Consider the following 23,847-nt stretch of genomic DNA (forward strand, 5'->3'; position numbering starts at 1 on the left):
CTGGTCCTCTTTATTTAGCTCATTTACGTGGAGTTACTTTATATGTTCTTGTAGTTGATTTAATAAAAACCCAGAAGATGTTTTCCTTGGATTTTCCTATTCACCTGCTACAAAAAAGAGAGAAAAAAACAAGGTACAACCCTGATTCCAAAAAAGTTTTGATTTCCTTTTTTGACAGTTTCTCAGTTTGAGCGTTAGATTTCTTGTCTTTGTACTGTTTTCAAATGAATGCAGGTCACAAATGACTTCAAAAATCATTGCATTCTATTTTGAAAACCTTTTTTGAAGCGTCCCAACTTTTTTGGAATCAAGGTTGTCTGAACTGAACCGTGCATTTGGTGAATTGTTACACTCTTACTAGAAAGGCTCTAAAAGTACAACCGTGTCTTCTTAGAAAGACATCCTTCCCACCCATTGGGATTCCAGCATTTGTAGCTTTTTTAAAGAGCAGAATTCAAGATCTGAGCTGGAAAAATGTAGAAATGAGAAAGTGAGGAGGAGGAGAGGAGAAGGGGGGGGGGGGGCACTAAATCCCTGCAGACCTTTTATCGTGTCTGCATCTGGGCGCCGAGCCTACAACATCAGGCACACATTTTTCAACTGGGCTTTTTCCAGACGAGCACACCACTTGGCTGAACCCTGGCCAAGAGTAAAACAGAGCTCATTACTGAGTAATGTGCTCGCAGGCTTACATTTGAAATGTGTAAGTAATTGTAAAATATGTACTTGGAGAGAGGAGAGAGAGCCATCGAACCTGTATCATTTGGAGAAAACATGCAGATTTGTTGGGTTTTGGCTTTGCAACGCTGGTGGAAGGTTACACCCATGGAACATATAAGAAGCTCCTGCACACACATGTGCTCTTAAGTTTCACACAGAGTGAATCTGCTGAGTGCAGCTTTAAGACTCACTGATGGTACTTTTGACACATGATAATGGAGACAAGAGACGATGCATCTCTCTCCGGCTTGGTCATTCAATTATCCCCGCTGTGACAAATGACTCACCTAATCCTCTCCTCTGAAGCACTGATGCATCATGGGGGCTGAGTGGCACTTTCCTTGGCTCTCAAGGTAATTCTCTAACAATGAAGGTCTCTGAGGTGTGTGTGTGTGCATGGGTTTATGTGCATGTGTAGGTAAACTTACTTGACCCTCTGGATCCAGATGCAGTAGTCTGTGATGTACAGATCGTTCAGGATGTAGGCCGGCTCGTTCTCTCGGAACACTTTGTGAATATCCAGCAGGCATTTGAGGACACAGGCTTTCCCTGGGCACACGAACACACCGTGGCAGGGAAATGGAAAAACAGTGTTATTCACGCTCAGTATTAAGGATGACAATGCACTCCAGCTGCTGGCAGACACAGCATGGATCTAAAGGCTTGCAGTCATTGTTCCATACATAAAAGCCAAGGTACAGGATCAGAGGAAAATCCCAGCAAGCTGCACAGTAATTTGATCCATACGGTTTAAGAAGAGTTCCTGGTTAAGAAGTGGTTCGTCTGAGACAAAAAGAGCCAAAGAAGACAACTCTATTTTTGGCATTCAATGTGTCAATTTAGTGGCGGCTCCGCTCAGACTTTCTGTCAAAAATGTGTTTGCCTTGATCTGTCAAAAATAGCACTGAGTGTTTTTGATGATTTCCACTTGACAGCCATTCAAGTCTGCCCATTCAGCTGTTGTGCAGCACCATTATAGTCCTAATTTGAATCCTTGTGATGTGACAAACCTGAAGGCTTGATTTTAAATTTTTACACAAATCAATAATTCAATCCAGCAAGGTAATAAACTCAAGTGTTTTTTCCTACTCTGCACGGTCCAATATATTTCCCTTTACTACACAGCTTGAAGCTTTAAAATGCTTAATTTTGTCTAGACAATCATTTCTAAAATTCCTGCCTGGTCTTAAATGTAGTGTATCAACTTGTCAAAGCTTTCTGGCCCTGAGGGAGTCTAGCAAACAAGAGCGTATAACACAGTTGTAATCTTTTCGTGACAATTCTTTAGAATGGATTTGCCACCCACTCTGGCTCACAGTTGAAGAGTTTGAACTATTTAAGTATAATTTTGCTACTCACAACCTGCTGGTAATTGGTATGTTGTAGAAAATATGGACACAGCTACTGTGTGGAAGCCTGCTGTCTAAATCAGCAAACCCTTGGCAATGCCCCAGCCAGACAAATGTGATACTGCTGTTAGCGTTGGACAGATAACTTTGGCCCCTCCACCCAGAATGTAAATGTCTTACACTAAAGAAGATGTATATGTGCATTTTATGAAACTGCTTTTTTATGCTTTGAGCGCCATAAAAACAAAATTCCATCCATCTCAATGGAAGTGGGTTGGAGGCAGCAGAAACCAAAATAATAAAACTGCAGCAATCTGCATATTTAGCTACCACTATACATGCTAGTGAGGAAATATGTGCTCTTAGGTACATGGGTGAACTGATACTGCTTAACTTAGACAGTACAGAAATAGCTTATAGTTTTTTTACACCCACAGGAAGTAAACAATGCAACATATAGCCTATGAGCCAGGGGGTCGGCAGTGCCAGTTTTGAGGAACCAATTCTTTATAAAGCTCTCTTTGTGCTCTTCATGGTGGAACAACTCATAGGCACATCTGATTGATATGAAGGCAGTTATTAGAGAATTTGCAGAGGCATTCAAAATTTGTCCTACTGCAATGTTGGAGGCCAAAGGTCAAATTATGTCCTCAGTGTCATAAAAAAAAAAGGTAGACAAATTATAGTCTAAGCTTTACAATGATACATGATTTCAGATATTCTGTGTAGGTAACCATCTTTTATACTGCCTCTATTTGACAAATGGCAAAAAAAACATGGAAAAATTACAATGACAGAGATTTTAAAAAAGAAAAGAGTGATAATACATAAAAGCTACCATTGCTGCAATGCTATTATACATTTTCCAACACTGGGCACCATGGCTATATTGTGGGGGTCAGGCTAATGGACTAATAATATGTTAATACAAATATAACATCATACATGCATGTATTGTTTAGGTATTAAGTAAAGCTGTCAAAGTTCATGCTAATTGAAAATATCTGTAAAGTGGCTGGTCATGGAATTCAAAGCCCATCCATAAGGGTTGGGCAATGCCTAATAAATTGGCATATGACGATGTCAGCGAAACATCACCATGGACGATGATTGTCACCAGAAACTACTCAAATCATATGAAAATCATCAGAAATGCATTACACAGAATGTAAAAAAAGGTGTGTTCTTGTTTGAATTAGTTTGAACAAATTCTCTTCTACTTTAGATCTGTTGATGTGACAGCAGTTGCACTTGAAATCAAACATCATTAAAGTGGTGCTAATTTGTGAAGATTATCCTGTGAGCAAAACATGTAAGCATCAGACACGCATGTTTAACACAGAGCTTATTTTCTGCAATGATCCAAAATCCTATGCAAAAATCCCATAGGTGAATTCTCAATAGACCCCATGGAGATGCCACTTGCAGGTTGGGCAATAAAAAATGTGTCATTTTGTTTGCTCTCTATAGTCTTGTGCTCTGGGCTCAAAAGTGTGGTCCAGGGTTATAGAAATCATCTGTGCATGCGATAGAGGAATGCACAATGCATGTAGGGGGCGTGGCCTCAGCAGCCCAGCAGTAAGCAGTGTGCTATGTGCAAGTGTTTGAGGAATAGCAGAGACATTCAAGTGCACTTGCATGAAATCTGGTTGTTTTAGTCAAGATTTTGCTAAAATATATTTTCCCCAACTATATTTAAGTTCCCTGTTAAGGGCCAGTTTATTCTGTTCCCATTCCCATTAATTCCCATGGAAAGTTTCCAAATACCTATAATTTGCAAGCCCAATCAAAACACATATGGAGTGTGACTTTTTCCTGGTCAGGACATCATTACTCCACTATATCTTTACATTGTAAAAAGATGTTAACTGCAATGTCAGTATTCTGAATGTCATGTACAGCCCCTTTAAAAAAAACCATAACAAATTAAAACTAAACTAAGGGTGCTGCGATCAATCTGCCAGCTTAAATGCTGATCTCTATAAAGGCTGATCAGACTTGTAAGACAATTTCTCTATGTGCCCCTAAAAAGGCTTAACAGGTCTGGCAGTTCTACCAGTTGTCTGAAACATGGTGGTGAGAGTGTCTCTTACCCTGTGGCTAGACTGCAAGGGTATCAGAAGCATTTTTCACAAGCACGTCTCACGCAACAGATGCACTCTCATTATAATCTATGTAGCTGTCTGCACCGGCTCCCTGCAGGCTCGCTTCTCAGCTACGTCTCATGGGCCTAACAGCACCCTGAAGCATTTATCTAGGCTTCTAGTGTCTTTTCTTTTTATACGCATGTACATGTGAGGTTGATGTCCAATAAAAATGTAAACTTAATATGCAATGTTGTAAAGAATAGCTTAAAAAAACATAAATAGATGGCTTCAAACAGACCCCATGATCTGTGATCAGTATCAGCTGATACTGCTTCCACGATGTAAAATCAGTCCCCAAAATACTTAGTGGCGCACCTTTAATGACAACTACAGGAAATATTTTTATCTGATTATGGGATTTTTTCTGATGGGTATTCATCTGCTTTGGCGGGCTTCATAGTTACTGTAGGGACCATATATGTAGAGGTAAACAAAGTGGTTTGCTGTCCTATCAAGAACAAAAACAATGTCATGGAAATGGATAAGAAACAGAAATATTTTACACATTAGGTTCAGTTATTTATCTAATAATTCAAAAATCTAACAATTATTATTTTTAATGTGGATTGTGTTTCTCTTGTGGTACCTTTCAGCATGTGATGAAGTGTGCAGTTAATTATGATTTAAATAAATAATCTGCCAGCCAAAGAATGTAAACTATTCAAGCATGTTTATCTATTAAATGGTGGGAGTGTTTTGTTACAATGTATATGACATATGGTTTATGGTCAACACCTGCACTTGGGAAATATGTTCCCAGATCATTTTAGCTTGCATGCTGCAGCTTTTAACACCACACATACATCACACAGAATCTCAATGTGTTATTCTGACAAATGACTTTTCCCTGAAGCATACAACGAGCCAACCTGCCACAGCACTTGTCCCTCCAATCAGGCGTATAAATAGCCTTATGATGTGGCCGACAATCTGCTGAGGGCAGGAGAAAATGCTCCTCTCCACCTCCGCTGAGCTGGCTGGCATTGTCCAGAGACATTCCAGACCAATCGAAATAAACAGCGCACTCACAGTGAGGAAAACCTTAAACAAACATTTGGTTCTCATTTAAGCATTGGATTGTATGCAGGGAACTCTGCACTCAGGACTTGGATCATGTAATGCAAAACACACTAGCCTCCAAGATTTGACTGAAAAGCTGCTCTCAGTTTTAGACTGATATTCTTGGTGAGATGCCCGAGAGATGTGAGCGAGGTGTGCTAATAAAACAAGAGCAGGTTAACCAATGAGACGGGAAGATCCAAATGCTCCTTTGTGGCTGCTGAATAAGCAGGCTTGCACAGATATAGTGGTGGGATTCCAGAAACAAAGCCTAAAAACTAGAGACATTAAAATGAAAATGACCCCACCCCATTATTTGATTTATTACAGTAAGTGTATCAACATTATTTGTTGTTGGAATCTATATCATAATATGTAAACAAATACACAATATGATAAATATCTCATATGGCACTCTGGCTCCAACTGATGAGTTTCTTTTAATGGTTTTCTACATGGTGTTCCAGAGGGATTGGATTTACAAATCTTCTTCCTTTCTATTGCAAGCCATGGAATAGATTTATCACTACTTAACCAGCTTAATAAAGGACACAGGTGTAAAGCATAGCATGTAGTTTCATTTCAGGAGATAACATTAAACTGTAAAAATGTATGCTCGGTAGAACATTAATTTCAATTATTGAAATCCTGGCTGACAGGGAATTGGTTAGGGACACACAACCTACCCAGATCTCTGAACAGCAGTGTTTCAGGCTTTTTTTTACCTGGCTGACTGCTTTGGCCTGGTGGATGGGCCGGGCTACCATCTCTTCTGAAAAAGTGGTTTCTTGAAATATTTATCAGTTACTTTTTGAAATCCACATGAAGCACTCTTCACAACTGTATTAATTAGCTCCACAGCACAGCACCTATTTAGAGAAAAATGCATCTCCTTTAAGGCTGGTTTGCCAGTCACTGCTGTCATTTTTTGTAATGGTGAGGAAAATCAGGAGCAAATGCCTGATTAAACAGAGCACAAAAGGTGACATTGCTTCCTAAGCCTCCATATGACTGGCTGCTGACACGCAATGTAGTACACAAACACTATTTTGTCGACAGAGTCAGAAGTTCCCGTTCCCTTATAAGGTTTACAATACTTTTTCAAGATATGTAAAGTGAAAAAATTTGGGAAAACTGCGGTTAATACTAGCATCACACGGATTCTTCCCAGTTGATTTTGTAAATTTAAAGAATGCTAAAATGTCTGAAAATATCAAGAATACCGGGGAGGGTCGGCTGCTTCTCAGATAGAAATAAAAGTACATCATCTGCAAAAAGGGAAATGTGATAAGTAAATTATTCTCTTATTAGCGTAATGACTACCTTACTGCCTGGGTTAGGGTTCCATTGATCAAATAAATAATGTTGAGTACAGAACTTTCCAGAAATGTGACATCTACAGTCTTTCTGGTTCAGAAAAAACACATTTCTTCATTTTTTAAGGAGTGTTATATTCTCTCCCCACTTCTCAGTTTGAAAAAGCAGAAAAAGCAGCAGGAAGGGTTTTGCATTTGTCTTATTTTACACCTGACGATGATGATGTGTATTAAAAGGCAGGAGAGCCATTTTCATCGAGTGTTGGGTCTAATTCAGCCGTGACCACTGCCCACTGGCACCACAATCTACTTCAATAGAGTTCAATTGTCAAGTTGAGCACATCTAGTTTATATGAATGAATGCTTTCCCTTTCATTCACTCTTTTCCTTTTTTCTGTCACACGTGCACACAAACAATCCTTGCATCTCATCCAATAACAGGCCATCAGTGCCCTGAACCCAAAGTGTTCACACCATGCTCTGGTTGTAGGATTTCATAATTCCTCCTCAATTTTCCATATCTAGGTCAGAGTGCTTATTTGACCTAAAATGTTATTAAACTGCCGAACTTTCCCTGCCCTCTCAGAATTCCTGAAGAAATTCCGTGAACAGCACAAAATGTGCCTGCATGAACGGCTGCAGAGCTGCATGGTGGGTGGATTTGTAACAGAGGACCACATCCGACATCTCTTGTCTCGTCCTGTCAGTACGATCATGACAGCATCGCGACCCAGAGGTCCTCCCCCACACTTTCTAGCCGCATGCTTCCCCCTGTTCTCCTGTACCTGCCCAGTAGCTCTTTAGTTACAGTGCTTTGGCAGCGTGGCGAATATTCTCAAGGAGCTCCTCCACCTGCTTCCTGAGGGCTGTTCAAATATTTACCCCCAGATAACATTTCCTCGGAGGCCTCAACCTGCACGCTGCCGTTAATGGGTTTGTTTTGCTAATACCTATGAATGTTTGCTTTCATGGCCACTTAAATGGAGTGCCTCAAAATGGAGCATGCATTTCCATTTGCTTTATCCTGACAAATTAATTAGTGTGTAAAGTAATGCTGGGAGGAAACACACCCTCAGACACACGCCAGGCCGAATTACTGTAGTGTTACAGTTCATTAAGGAAAAGCCCTATTACTCATACTTCCCTAATGCTTCGAAATAATAAAAGGTTATGAGTCGAGAGTGAAAAAACAATAGTGAAATAATTTGCCTTTTTTCCCTTATTAAATTGACATAAACAGAGCCAGAGTGTGATGTTGTATGATTTCAAGGCTCAGGATGAACATTAAAAATCTCCTTTTGTTTCCGATGTAAGAGAAAGAAGGTGAGGGGAAAGAGCGGCTCCAACTGCTTTTTCTCTAGCTCTCCTGATCAACTCATCTTCCTACTTAATGAGGCGCGGAAATGCTAATCTGGAGCTTAAAAGGCCTTTAATTTGCTGTCATTTACCAGCGTTAAAATCATCACAAGCTGGATAATCTTAGCCCTCACACATCCTGAGTGTGTTTACACTGCACAGTTTCATCTGTCCGTGGGGGCTTTTGATTTAAAGATTACTCTGGGCTTTGAGATATCAAAGTCAACAGTCCGTTCTCCACTAATCCACATTTTGCTCCCCATGGAGGTGGGAGTGGGGCCACTCTCGCACTCAGCTGGAGGACTATCACTTTCAAACACACAGTATGCTCATGAACCACTTTCTCTGAAATCTGTCTGTCCAGCTGGCTGCTTCTGCCTGACGGTGTACCCTGAAAGCATGCTGCTCAAAGTCAAGATGTCTTTCCAGCAGCTTTCACTCAAGTGCTGTTCTTTTATATGAACTACAACAGATTTTAAAAAAGTTGGGATATTTTCTAGAACGTAAATAAAACAGATTGCGATAATCTTCTCATCCATGTGACTTATATTCAAGTTTGCAGAGAATGGTCGGAAAAAGAGAAAATATCCAATAAAACAATATCCAAAATGCCTTGTTCATGTTGTTGTCAGAGGAGAATGGTCAGACTGGTTGGAGATGATAGAAAGACAAGAGTAACTAAAATAACCAGTTGTACAACCATGTGATGCAAAAAAACATCTCTGAACACCACTTTATTAGGTACACCTTGCCAGTGAGTGTATAGTCTGTATATACGTATGTACTGCAGATGCCACAATCATCACATGGATATTGAATGTTGGAATGTTTCTAACCGGCTGATTCACCAGACAGAACAGAAGTTTTAAACTAGACAAGATCAGTCTAAAAATAAGATCAGAAAATTCAGATAATAATAAAAATGCATATTACGAGAGCCATTTGATGTTGTTAATCACACCACTGAATAACCAAATTGTAGTTTAAATGTCACTTGTCAATCAATATGTCCCCAGTGTCTGCTCCAGACACTCAGTCATGTGTCTCACGAACCCAGTACTTCATAACATTATTTGATGAACTGCCAGTGGGGACTGTGTCTAAGTAGAGTCATGGTTTGGCATACCAGTGCTTTACTGAATCTTGACATCTCACCAGTTATTTTGATTGGCATCTTTGTGTAAATGCCGGTTTGTCTTTATGCACAGATTTTTTTTTTTTTCATCCTTTGCATTACAAAATTGTCATCAACATGCCCACTTGCTAGCAACCTGCTCGATTCGCACATGGACCCAATGCACCCAAAAGCATGCCGGAGCTGGCAGGGTAAAGTACATTTAAAGTCTGGTCTAACAGATTCTGACATCTGCATTCTCACATACAGCTCTTCCATGTAATGTCTAGGTAAGTTCAGAGCTGCAGTGCATGTGTGAAAGAGATTCCTGTGTATGTATATGTGGGAAGTTTTGGTGTGGTGCTTCTTGGCGACTCACCTGATTGCAAAATCCTAGTTGTGTCACGAACAGCTGCCGAAACCATGGAAAAGTGTCTGTGGAGTGGGTAGCACAAAACCCTCCGTCCAAATGACACCAGGACATCCTGCAAGGAGCCGTACGTCTACAAAACACAGAACATGAGCCTCAGAAAGCGATTCGGCACAAAAACAGACCATGTTTTTATTCAATAAGAGAAGGAAACGGAGATGCAGCTGACAGTAACGGTTTGCTACGGTCATATATTTTCACCCTCTCCTTTTCTTCAGACTGCCTCCCATTGGTGGTGTGCTAATTACTTCTAACAACTCCTCATTTATTGAGCTGGCAAAATAGGGGCTCACAACTCTTAAACACCTCTGCAGCCCTGGCCTGTTAATTGCTGCTTCTCTTTAATCACTGCCTTCACTTCCAGATTTTTTTCTGCACTAATGGACACACAGCCCGGAGACAGAAACAGAGATTTTTATCCTGCATTTCTTTCTCTTCTTTTCTTTGTGGCTTATTAAGGATGTGTTGCCAGCTCGCAAGTGCGTGTCATCCGGGATCATGCTCTCCCTTGGGCTTGTTTAGCAGGAGTGTAAATAAGGGCTGCTGCTGCAGGGGTGGGGGTGGGGGGGTGGGGGACTCGCAGTCACACCAGCGCAGTCGACTGAGGACAAGTAAACATGCAGCAGATGGAGGGAGGAAGGGGAGAGGGGATGGGGACGGGTAAGGTGGTAGGGGGAATGTGAATGTTAGGCATAAGCGAGAAAAGAGAGATAGAAAGCGAGAGCATAAAAAAGAGATAGCAGAGAGGGAGAATGGAGTGAGGTAGCAGAGGTAAATTCAGCGGTGACACACAGACAGACAGGCAGTCAAAGACAGAGAGGAATCTATTGTAGAGCACAAGGTGAAAGGAAGAAGAGGAGGAAGAGTTGGCAGGGAGCGGGGATTGAGCGAGGTGGCTTGTCAATAGGAGCTGACAGCTCTGCTGACTGACTGACGGGCGGTAAGGAGCTGCCAGGCAGGTGGAGACTGAGAGTGTAGTTTTCCTGCTGTACTGACAGTGAAGTAACGAACAAACTGTGGTCAAGTCAAAGGAACAAGCTCCCACAGTTTGATTATTTTCCAAATTCAGTTTGATTTTACCTAAATTCTTCCTCAAATTTGTATTTTCTGTTTCTTTTTCTGAATTCACCAATTCAGAAAATGTGATTGAATTCTTTTACAATTCAATCACATTTCTTCATCAAAAAGAGTCTCTAATCATGTATATATTATAATTTTCAACAATTCAGTGAGAAAATATTAAAAATGTCTTGAGTATTACTGAATAACATTTTCCTGACCACAGCAGTTATTCAGATATTGCTCTGCTCTCAATTAAGCCGTTCGTGTTGAATTTGTTCAATGACATTTTTTTAAATGAAGATGGTCTTGACATTTGACATTTGATTTGGTACAGGTTGGCCCATTGCCACCCCACCCCCTCCTCAATTCAGACTCTCATCTCTGCTGTCTGCTTGTTTATGTGCGTGTCTGCTCGTCTATCTCGCTCTCTGTTTATGTGAAATAATTATGTAATTTTAAGAACATAATCACACACAGCAGTGATTGTAGGCAATTTCTAATAAATACTAGATGGAGCTATTGCTGCAGATCATAAGCGGGTCACAGAGCTCAGTTTTGGGGATTGGGCTCTGTTCATTCCTATGAAAGTTGCTCAGTGGAATACGAAGCGGAAAAAGGTTGACCTCGTTGTATGAAATAACTTGGATCTTCAATGACTCTTTTACATCTATTCCTCCCATACAGCAAGCGCACTAGAGACTTCCACTGGCCAAGCTGGCTACTTCCAGTTAAGTGAGCCACTAACTTCAATAGGAATGGAATAATGTGATCCTTCAGCTTCTAGACTTTTTTAATGGTAAGAGACCAAGTTAATCAAATTAAAACAAGTCATTTTGCAGGGGTATAAAAAAAGTCTATGGATAAAAGTCTTTTTGGGCCCCATGTCATCATGTGACAAACCAAAAAGTTTCGATTCAACCGTTAAACCAGTATGAAAAAAGGCTTCAAAGCCCGGCACTCTTCCTTGGCGCTTTCTCTATTTCCCATTGCCAGTTGAAAAGTATGCCTTTCTGTTTTTGTTTTACTTAGTTTCCCTAGTGTGTAACATTTGACATCACAAACGCACTGGAAAACAGAGTTGATGAAAAGTAGAAAGCAGTAAAAATGTTACAGTGGTTACTTCGTCTATGTCTCTCTTTTAAACTCGGTCCTGACTAATTTGAAATTATGTTCAAGAATTTGTGGCTGAGGTGACTTTAGAATCACGCCAGAAAGGGGCTGAAGACTAGCATGTCAACCCGGGTGTCACGTTTCCATCATTGCTGATCCCAATTATATACCCGTCACTACAGCAAAGTAATTTGTCCCAGGAATAAAATGTAATCGTTCCCATTAAGGACAAAAGCCAGATGTTAGTGGGTGTTTGTGGGGTTTTTGTCCGGTGGGAAAAGGGCTTTATTGGCTTGTTTATAATTAGCAACGAAATGTGTCTTGGGTGATTTAATCACAAGTGGCAAACATATGTGCATGCCCATGACCCAATGAAGGTGCTGCGGGACACATTTGTAGTAAAGCGTGAGCTCAATTGTGTCCTTAACATTAATGAACGATTTATTCAAGTCTGTCTAGGCAGATGTATGTGTTCATGCACAACTGTCACTGAAAACATGAAACAAATGGCAACAACAGCCCTCTTGAGCACCAACAATAATGGAGTAAAATACATTGAGCACCACACCTGGTCTACAGAAACAGAGGTGGTATAGCTTCATTAACTGCTAATAATTGTCAGTTAAGATTTGATTTATGGCTGTCATTTAGTATAGCAGACATGAGCGTCCTCAATAGGGCTACCTTTGACCTGACGTGGTTTGTGTCACAGAACAACCTCAGATCATTTATTCAGTCATTGGAAACTGTTTGGAAAAGAGAAAGCACTTTTAAAAAATACTTGGCAGATTGGATGACCAATATGTTACCATCTATCAAAGGCAAACCTCAACCAATAAACACCTTTCCAATTTACTGGACTACAAGCGAAACCAGCTGGTAAATCAAGCTCTTGCTGAAGCCAGTTGAGATAAAAAAAACTCATGGGGTAGTCCTTTGCTCTTCTTTCAATAAAGAAATACTCTCTAGTTCTGATATGACTGATACTATTGCAGCATCTAGTAACCTCTCAAGGAGACACAAATGTTATTTTGAATGAACAGTCGCCTCGAAATAAATGTCAAGTTCATGAGAGTGGGATGGACATGAGGTCACAGTGTGCTTGACGTTTGATCTCCTTGAGTCCAAGTGGACATTTGTGTTTAATTTGAAAAAAAATCCTGAAGGAATGGAATGAACATGAGGCGACAAGGACCTGATTGATTGATCAAGAAATTCTAATCAGTTCATCCTTCAGTCCAAGTGAAAGTTTGTGCCAAGTTTGGAGAAATTCCCTCGCGGCATGCTTGATACATTAAGTCATTAAGAATAGGAGAGACAGACAACCTGCCAATGCCTCCAGCCCCAATGGTTGCTGCTGTGGAGTCACACATGTAACCATGAGAACACCTGAATTATGTGTAAAGACATACTAAAATAGGTGATAATGGAGAGCAGAAGATATCATAATAATAGAGGTGCAAACTTGAGACACGATGGAACTCTGTTTGACACAAAAAATGGATCTTACTGTGCACAGGGCCAAGGATGTTAGACTGCATCAGGAAACTCCTACTTCTGATGCCAGTCACACACACTACACACTCAAGTGACTGTCTAGTGGCAGGTTGTGAGCAGACAGACCACACACACCGTATCATTTGCTCTTTGAATTGAGAACACCTGTTACTGCTGTTGTACAAGACTCAGGTAATGTGCCAAGTCCAACGATTAACAACTCCCTGTAGTTAACACTGAAGGCCGTGTTAGTGACAAAGACAGAACCTGAGCCTAGTCTGCTCACTTTAGACCAATATCAACTATGAAGTTGATGGAAAAAGCAGCCTGCGTGTCTAATGTGTTTTCAAGCCTTGATGCGACTGACAACATATTTACTGAGTGAAACCCTGTGCGTATGTGTGAAAGTCACACAGATGCCTTCACACATCAATATTCACCTCATGAGTCCTCTACTCATTTTAGAACTCCTCCAACCTGTAATACAGACAGCCAGTCAAAACAAGTTTGCTGAATGGCTGCTGCAGAGCCATGAACAGAGGGAACAAAAGAATTACAAAAGGAATTCTTCATTTGAGATATTTAAAAGAATTTTCAAAAGAAAAAGAGGTATGAAATTCTTAGTCATATTCTCATTGTTGCTATTAAAAAGCACAGTTCAATGCTTTTTTACACAATGTTTTTATAAAGTTGGTCTGAATGTCTGAGATAACTGTGGAAAAATAATGGCAGAATAAGGTAGACTCTTTGTAAGGCTGACACTTTGTTTCTCTCTTTTATTTTTTTACACTTTTTATTTTCTAATTATAGAAAAGAAAACATACCTACAAAATCAAATAACCTTGTTTCACAAGCACTTCCTTGTCAAAAGACTGAAGTTGCTAATGTAGGGTACTTTTTATGTGCCAGAATGTGTCATGATGACAAATGCCTTTTCTGCCGGTTTACAGAAAATCAAACCGGATTAATCCGATACATCCAGACCACAAAACCAGAAATTGACCCAACTCTATTTTCAATAGACATCTGTAACTGGCTGGAAACCAGTTCCATCTGTTAACGGGTCTTGTCCTTATTTGCCCACAGACAATTTCAAAAGCAAGAGTGGTTAAGACTGCTAGTCAGTTACAATATAAAAACTTTAAATGAGAGACCCATTTACAGGCAGCACGACTTCAAAGTCATAGCATAGAGTTATAAATAGGGAAAAACACAGCAGATCCACCAATAATAATGCTAATGGCAATTAACAATACAGTTAGTGTGAATCACGGACGCACCTTGCTAGCTGGCCAACACTACCTGGTAACTAAGCATTTAAAGTAGTGGCTGTATAAAAGAAGCTCAGTGAGATATTATGACTCTAAACAAGATAGCAACAGCCAAAATGTAAAAGTCGAGTCTTCCAAACAGTAATCCACAAACCAATGGGTGACGTCACAGTCCTCTGTCCAAATGTTTTATGGACCCAGATGATGCCGAATCAAGTGCAATCATTCATCAAACTTCACACAGCTCCCTTGGGAGCAACAAATGCTATAAACTATTTTTTTTCGTATGAGTAATAGCTCTGTAAAATCAGTGGAGTTCTGTTGGAGGCAAAATAATCAGGAGACAGGGACTGTAGTCAGGGACTACAGATAAAGGTTTGCCTTGTGCCTAATCTTTGACTAACACTCTGGCTCATTTACTCTTATATTTAATTAGGTGCATTATCTAATAAATAAAACTAATAAATAAATAAGTGATAGTAAATCCTTCAGAGCAGCTCATCTTATTTCATTGTGCAGTAACTGACTCACCTCAAGCCAGCAGAGAGTCCCGCTGAGTTTTCTGATTGTCCATGGTGACTCCACCTGCAGAGAAGGGCACCACTTATCACCACAGCAACACCAAACAGGAAATATACAGTACAATTAATTCAACATGGGCCAAGGCATGATGATCAGAATATACTTTAACCTGTTTGTAATATACTAGAGGACTTTTTCGAGACCTTTCAGGTTATAAAATGTCACATGGAAAGTTAAATGTTCGCATATGATTGGTTTTGTTTTCATAGCTGGGCTTTAATTTAAAGTGCTGCTGTATCAAACATCTGTAGTATTTGATCCCCACTATGAAGTGTCTTTTACAAAGAAATCAGGCCCGCTCACCTTGCCTTTCTGCAGCTACCTAGGAGAGTGACACAAAGAGGCCTGGACTGAGCTCTCGGATCTACTCGTAATCTCTTAAGGCTCTGAATGAAATGGAAGGGGGTCTAAAGGATTTGAGGATAGAGGGCTTTGTCATCCAAGGCTAAGTGCTGCTCAGGAGGAGTTGCTTCTTCACACACACACACACACACTCACGTTATGCTCTCCCTCTGTGGAGCGCACTTCATAGGAATAAGCCAGCAGGAGGTCCACGAGGCTGAGCCACACTTGGTAACGGGACGTCTTGTCCAAGAGATACGAGCGGTTGGTGAATTTTCTCAGCTGCTCCTTCTCATCATTGGTAAATGACACAGCTGCATGAGAACAAGACATTTACAAGTCACTGCAACTTTTGAATATATTTTAAAGATTTTGACAGTAAAAAGCAAAAATAATCCAGTAGTGGCTGTGAGACACAGGGGTGGTGGTAGTGGTCAGATGCATACATTTGCTTTTAATAGAAAGACACTAAAACATCATGTATTAAGATAAAAGGCTTAATGTAGTAATAAAAACAGCTTAATAAAAGGGATTTAACGCTCTACGTCTTTAAGATGACAACCACACTAGGCTGGCTGAATCTGAAAATGCTGAATTTTTGCCAAGATTTGGCCTTCTGTCCACAATCACCCAGTGAATTTACACCCAGAGCTGAAAACAATATCAAGACTAGGTTAAATCTGAAAACATAACCTCATGTTTTAGTGCGCACAAAAGTGAAAAAGCTCTCTAACTCGCTAACGAACAGTCCTACATTGATTTCCTGATTTATTTTGAATTGCCCCCTATCTTGAAACATTAGCAATGTGCGTTGCTTTCCATTTCTTCCTACCCTACACCTGGCTGTTGTCCTAGCCAGTTTTTCCACTGCAATCCCCAGAAAACTGACTGGCGTCATACAGTTTTCCCTCTTACTGTAAAATTATTTTGACCACAGCCCATAAGTAACGGTTATAATCAAGTTCAATTTGTTTTATTTTACGGTAAATCCTTCTTATATAATGCATGGTCCACCCCCCAATGCCTCAAAATTACACTCACTGGCCACTTTATTAGGTACACCTGTTAAACTACTCTTTAACACAAATAGCTAATCATCCAATTACATGGCAGCAACTGCATTTAGGCATTTAGACATGGTGAAGATGAGCTGCTGAAGTTGCAGAATGAGAAAAAAAGGAAATTTAATTTACTTTAAATGTGGCATGGTTGTTTGGTGTCAGACCTGCAGAAACTGTTGATCTGCTGGGATCTCTAGGGTTTACAGAGAATGGTATGAAAATGGACAGACTGGTTCAACAGTAACTCAAATAACCACTTGTTACAACCAAGGTATGCAGACCATCTCTGAACGCACAACACGTCCAACCTTGAAACAGATGGGCTACAGCAGCAGAAGACCACACCGCCACTGTATTAGGTACACCCTGCTAGCTATTAAAGTGACTGTATATTGTCTTTGAATAGTTTTCGGTTGAATATGAATATGTCACAAAGAATTCCTAAATGATTGCATTCTGTTATATTTACATTTGAAACATTTTTGTAATTTGTGTTTTGGTTCCATTTTAAGAGTTTTAAGCTTCAGCTACTTTTATCTAGATAATGATAAGGTAAATTGCAATTATTCTGGCCAGGGCCATTTTTAAATTATCCAAATATTTTGGCTCTGTGTTAACCAACTCAAGAGTATTCCTTCTTGAAACACTGTTGCACTTCCATGCACATGTCACTGATGTAGTCTGACCTTGAAATGCCATTATTATGGTAATATAATGGGATCAAATATCCAGCTGCAGGTGATTTTCATTCTTAAGTAGCAGCTGACAGTCCAGCTGTGTTGCAAAACATTGTTTCAAACTAGAAGGGCAATCGGAGAGCACAGACCTCCACCAAGGCCATGCCCTGGAGCTCTGACTGGGCTGTTTTATTAATCCCGCTCCTGCCCGCAGTGTGTGTGTGTGTGTGTGTGTCTGTGATCCCACTTGCACCCCAAACATTCTGACCATGCATACATGCCTAGCCCCATTAAAATGATGAACTCCTGCCGGTGTCTCAGTAACAGTTCAGGTGGAAGGTGGCACTGCAGCATGTGAGACGACAAGAAGCTTCCAAAACAAAACCCCACTAAATGATAATACAATCAGGAGAAGTTCCTTGAGAAGTCGATGAGGGAAAAGCTGCCAAAAATCACTTTGATTTTTACTTGCTTTTCCTTTCTGTCCATTTCACATTAATACGAAACACAATGATGTCTGGTGAGAAGATGGGTGAATACCTGGACAGAATTAAAATATTTCAACACTGGCTCTTCGGTGGATTATGCGTGTGCTGAATTTGGAGACACTTCATTCAGAAAAATCTGATTTTATTGGTAAATGAAGTCGATAATAAGCCGTGTTGATTATTTTCTGCTGATACATACATCAGCTCAGAGTGGGACTGTGTAGTTGGGGCTAACATGTTCTGCCTTAATATTATTCGAAATTGTTGCCTCTGTTCTTCTAGTTAGTAGTTAGTCCACCCACTCCCACGAGATCTGTGTCAATCCCAATGCTGTCCTCTATGCCCTATCTCTAACAAGAGTGAAAAATAAATTGTGTTGCTCCTGTGGATTTGGATTCACTCCAAAATTAAACAGGTGCTTCCTTGGCCCATGCTTCACCCTTATGTATAATAGTTATGAATTACTTATATGGATTTATGACTAGAACAACTTGACATACAGTGCTGAGCCGTGTCTCAAATAAATCTTCAGGTCCCCAGCTCTCTGATAATGCACACCACTTGTATGTGGCATCTAGTGTTGACCTGCTATCTCCCCCTAAAAATCCATAGACCTCCATCCCCAATTATCCATAAAAGTGTGCAGAATGCTACAGGGTTTAAAGTGGTATGTATTCTGCTTCAGGTTCACACTGTTTAAAATATACACACAGTTGTCCTACCAACTGCTACTCTGGAGTAGTCGAGGGGGAAGTACCGACTTGAGTTGTAACATGACAGGAGTTAATGAGGAGCAGGAGGAAAATAGGACAAATAGGCCTACATTCAATTAGTTAAGCCAATCCAATTTAGATGTGTTTGACAGCTGAACAGATAGCATTAAGTTCCATCATATGAAAATATCTCAAAACCTCTGCTTCCCCGCTCTCTGCAAATTCACTAACTGTTGCCTTTTGAAAGAGACATCTGCTTAATGGGGATCTGTGGCAAGCCTAATGGGGCGACACAAACAGACTTCAATCCCATTTAAGCTATCTGCATCGCTCAGTATTGAAAGGCGCGCTCAATGTCTGCAGGAACATGCTGTAACTCAACTGTTTTTTCTTTCTCCCAGCAGCTTATAAAACAGCTGAAAGCAATTCCTCTCTCTGCATGAGGAGAGGAGAGTCCCTGCACTGAGCCCCTGATGTGCAAGAAGCACTGCTGTGTATTGGCTAGTGCGCATACACAAATACACATGATAGATATATATATGTATATATAAATATATATATATATATAGACACACACACATATAGGCACAGCGCTTCAGAGTGATCTCTCTGGCTGCAGTGGGAACTTGGCTCTGCTGGGAAGGAGATTCCTGCTGCATTACGTCAGGTTTTAGCTCCCTGCAGGCGCTACCTGAGTCCCTCGTCAGTGCAGCTGCAGCAGGAGAGCACAGTGGAGCAGAACACACACAGACAGACTCAAAGACCCGCATGCACGTGCACCCACATCTGCACGGCCGCTTCTTCAAACACTTGCAAAGACACACACACACACACACACACACACACACACACTGAAAGACGATTTAACTTGCAAGCAAATTGCTAGGATGCACTTGAGGACTGAAAATATAAAAGCAAAGATGTATCTGGTAAACAAATGTTGACATAACGCAGTGTTTCTAAAAGCGTTTCTGTGGCTCATCATCCACATAAAAAGTAATCCTGGAGATTTCAGCAGATATAAGCCCCGTCTGTTCTGAAGAAAGATGTTGCACAACACTATGAGTTTGCAATTAAAAACAGTTCTGCTTCTGCAAAATCTAAATAGTAACAGAGCACCAACCCTCTTGCAAGTCGCATTCATGATGCCGATACATTTTCCATTCATTCTGCAGCCAAGACGGTGACGTGAGGTAACTAGACCTGATAGATTTACCCAACAGCACATCCATTCATCTCCGCCATGGAGCCAACCATTTCTAACTGGCATTAGCACACAGTGAATGAGGGGCTTCCGCTGATTGCAAATTAATTTCTGACCTAATTCCTCCAGTTGGAACGGCAGCCTGGCTCTTCACTGCTCTCTACAGGTCCAGATGGCCTGATGGCATGGAGTAAATATGCTTTGTCAAAATACTGCTGAGGGTTGGAAAGCACTTTCAGAACCTCACAAATGTAAGAGGTCGACATGTGACCTTGGATGCCAGATATGGTCCATTTTGTGTACACACACACTGTGAATGTTTCAACTATCAAATCAAAGGGACAGTTAAAGACACAGTCTGCTCTTGTGCTGGGTGCTATGACAATATAATGAAATAAAATGTCTAGTGTCTATATATTTTCTATATCATCGACAAGCAGTAGAGCTGTATTAACATGGAGAGAGGAAAAACATGAAGAAACGGATGCTGCTTGTGTTGTTTAGAGTTGGTTTGGCAAGAACAAGTCAGACATGGATTTTCGGCAAAATTTATGACATGCATATGTGGTTATTCAATTTCATTACCCAACACGACGTGCCTTTTTTTCCCTCTCAACTTTGAACGGTGGGTCCATTATTTTTTTTGCTTTTTTGAGGCTTTCATGTCATTCGACAGCTTCCCAGTTGATGTTTCTTGTGTCTTCATATCCAAACATTCACATTTTGCCAAAATGTAAGTTTGTTTTAGTGTCAAAATGCTTTTTTTTTTCTCAAGTTGTTTTTAAAAGCTTTTCCCACAAGACCTGATGTAGGTTTCTTGGTGATGATGATGTTGCTGCATATATATCCTTATTCATAGCCTGTGTGTATAACCAACAGCGTTTGGTATGTTCCCTGTTTGGGGAAGCAGGGTTGCAGCAAGGAAAGCTAAAGAATTTACTGCTGTGGACGGCATGTTAGTTCAGATCCAAGACCGAAAGTCACATAACAACAAAGCAAACTAACAGATCAAGGCCAAAGGAATCCACTGGTCATGAAACTGGTTTGTAGCGAAGGGGTTGAAATAATGTTCCAAAATTAGGACACATTCCGGCGAGGGACACGCTGGCAATAAAAAACAAATGGCAAAACATAGCAATTTTTAGCCCCTTGACCTCTGACCTCAAGATATCAGAATGAAATGGTTTCTATGGCTACCCATGAGTCTCCCCTTTTCCATGGTATTCCTCAAGGTCTTGGTGTCTTAATGTGGTATTTTGGAGGGATTTCAGACCATTTTTATGAATTCTTGAGTGGTAAAAAAAAAGTTTTGCCCCAAAATCGCATCAACCCTAACATTGCTGCAACTTCTTATGAGACATAGGTTAGCATGAGAATTCATCATTGTATACTTCCATCATGCATTTTAATTAATTAACTAATTGACTGATGGATAGATTTTTGTGTCTGATATATGTGTGTCCCCAGTCCCTGCTCCCAGCAAAAACCCTGTGTAATAGGACTATCCAACTGGGTCAAAGGTGAGATTTCTAAACTGCAGCCATAACAAAGTGCAGCAGGTAGAGAGAGACCGAGCTGTCAGGACCAGTGTGTGAGCACAGGCCTCCAGCGGACAGCTGTGTCCTGTCAGCGTGCTGACCCTGACACCGCAGAGCACAGAGGGGCCCGTTTCTACTTCATTAGCACTTGTGTCCACATCCATCTGTCAGATGACGTTTATATCAGACAAAAAAAAAAGTCTACACATGGAGAAGTTGTAGTCGCCATTTTAAATATACGACAAACTGTTAAAATCACGAGCGCGCTTTCGAGATTTGATGGCGAGCCGCTTAAATCCCCTGACCGACGCCATTCTTCACACTCGGCTGAGGCTAATGCTATTCGACCTGTCAATCAAGCCATTAAGTTTAATTTGGCCCATTTATCTACGCCTGGGCTCCCGACTGAGGCACTCTGTCTCAGAATGCAGAATGAGGCGAGGGAGCCGGCGGGGCTGCAGGGAGCCGTAATGTTCTTCGGAGGCTAAACTCAGGCTGCGGCTAATGGCCTTCGCGTCGCTGACTGATGGCTGCTCATCAGCGACCGGGCCCTGCCGCTGGTGGAAACTGCAACCAGCAGCACTCTCCTCCTGTGATAACGCTATCTGTTTAATCTAAATCCTCTCTCAAGAGTGCGACACCCGTGCACTACACATAAGCTGTGGCTATGAGCCACGCGCCTGCTTAAACAGTGGAAGTGCTGGAATTAGCAGGCTGTTAGCGGAGCTGGATGGCACAATTACACAGTCTCTCGTAGTGCAGAGGCTTCACGAGCTATCACTCCTAAGCCGGGAGACTCCAGCCAACAAGCAGCATGTCTCAATATAAGTGAATGAGCCACTGATTTGAAATGGATTACAAAACCTGAATTTAAAAAAACAATGATATTAAAAATGGAAGGAGGTAAAAGTCCTGGCCATTATTGAGTTGTCAAGTCTAACTGAGCAGATGTTTGAATTGGTCAACATGCAGCAGAGAGATGTAGTGATTAGGGAAGGTCCAAGTTCAAGCTCTCATAATGGAAAGTGTCTTTCCTGTTGAAGAGCCCCGAGGCATGTTGGCAGGGAGTGCAGCTCTGTTGCTTTCTCACTGACCTTCCTCTAGAAAAGGGCAGTGAAAAGACTCATGTGTCCTTTGGGGATTAATACATTGTCAGAGAACAATGTCAGTGCCTTGCAGGCATAAACCCCAGCCAACAGATTACTATTTGGAACTCTACATATACAAGATATACAAGAAACAATTCAGTCCAAGTGGAAGATTTGGAAGAGTACCACTGGGGATAGCCAAAATGACAAACAATAGTGTTTTAATTTGGTCAAATAATAACATCAAACAACGCATGATTGCCCTCTCAATTTTTGCAACCTCATGCCACCTTCTGGTAGCCTTCAGTCACTGCCTTGTTTGTTACTTTTAATTGCTTGAAAAATGATTCACATTTTTAAACGTGTGATGCCTCCCACTACAAAGACATGGCATTTTGTTTTTTATACAGCATCTTTATTTAATTATCACTATTCTTTTTGTCATATTTTTTTTCCTACATGAATTGTCTGTTCACTGGAAATGTTTCATGAAAATGGGCAAAAAAGTGAGAAAATTTTAATTATTCGGAGCCTGCAGTAATTTGGATTTTTGTCTCATTTAAAAAACTTTTTTTTTGCTGATGTGTTGTTTTATTGTCATGTTATCATATTGTGGTGACATTAATACATTAAAAAAGGAAAAGGTGCAATTCATGTTACTCTTTTCCACTGAAAAACGTAAGTGCTGCACCTTTATGGAACTCAAAAACAGTTTTAATGCAATAAATCATAAAAAAATTAAAAAGTGCAAGGTTAATTTCTTTAATATTTAATTTTTCTAATTGAAATAAATATAATCCATCTATACAACATGTTTCCAAATGCCCACAAGTGTGACCTGTATTGGATAGGAGTTTGACTTTCACTGAATATGGCTTCACGGTGTCACTGAGGAGCATAATTGTGACAGTTCATTTTGGGTGAAATGTAGAATTAAGGAATTTTGATTAAATATCCCAATTTTAAGCTAAATGGTCAGTGTTTTGACGTAAGTGTTCGTCATACATGATCTGTTCAATTACTGATGGAAAGTTAACAATCCAACCACAATGCTGGTCTTTAAAGTTTCCATCTATGTTAAATGATGCTTTTTTTCATATCAACTAGTGGGTTTTTGGTTCAGAGAGTAAAGAAAGGATAACTTGAACTCACCAGCTTTTCCCTCCTGCTCTGTTGAAGGACTCAGCTCTGTCCACCATGGCCTGAACTTCAGCAGCCCCTTTATCTCATCATCCTCAAATAAGTCAGCCCTGAATCAGCACAGATGTTAGCAGACAGCACAGAGGTGAAAATGCAATGCATTAGGGTGTCAGAGGCTTCGACTTTGACAAACTCACAGGTAATGGTCAGAAGAAAAAGCAGAGCCCTCTGCGTCCAGCCGAGCCTGCCTCCTCTCTGCTGCCGTCGTTCCTTCTGGGTTCTTGACGTCGATCACGTCGCTCAGTTCCTCCTGTTGGACAGTCCCAACAGGTCAAATCTGAGCTTTACCTGTGAGATTCTCATCACATTCAGAAAAGACGGGAGGATTTCAGTTGAGCGTAACCTCACCTGTAATCTTGCAAACACTCCGGACCTCTGATTGCCAAAGCCGTATTTCTGCTGCGCTCTCAGCTCCTCCTCAGAGCTCTCCCTGTACACCTCCTGCTCCACCTGCCAGTCGAATTCTTCCTCATCTTCATCTCCATCATCTCCAGCACCTTCACTGCAGTCTTTGAGATGTTAA

The 23,847-nt window shown here is 40.8% G+C and overlaps 1 protein-coding gene across 3 annotated transcripts in view; it reads right to left on the reverse strand.

The window, feature by feature from the left end:
• shq1 (SHQ1, H/ACA ribonucleoprotein assembly factor) overlaps positions 1–23,847 on the reverse strand; it is a 40,933-nt gene that overhangs the window by 10,022 nt on the left and 7,064 nt on the right. For all 3 annotated transcript variants that reach the window (XM_059330079.1, XM_059330077.1, XM_059330078.1), the window contains exons 5-11: positions 23,673–23,833; positions 23,462–23,574; positions 23,277–23,374; positions 15,512–15,669; positions 14,963–15,016; positions 9,441–9,564; positions 1,149–1,269 (exon numbers count right to left, since the gene is read on the reverse strand). In XM_059330079.1, coding sequence (XP_059186062.1) covers positions 1,149–1,269; positions 9,441–9,564; positions 14,963–15,016; positions 15,512–15,669; positions 23,277–23,374; positions 23,462–23,574; positions 23,673–23,833 — 829 coding nt within the window. The remainder of the gene's footprint in view (positions 1–1,148; positions 1,270–9,440; positions 9,565–14,962; positions 15,017–15,511; positions 15,670–23,276; positions 23,375–23,461; positions 23,575–23,672; positions 23,834–23,847) is intronic.

The sequence above is a fragment of the Centropristis striata genome, chromosome 3 (genome assembly GCF_030273125.1).
Source record: "Centropristis striata isolate RG_2023a ecotype Rhode Island chromosome 3, C.striata_1.0, whole genome shotgun sequence".
NCBI lineage: Eukaryota > Metazoa > Chordata > Actinopteri > Perciformes > Serranidae > Centropristis > Centropristis striata.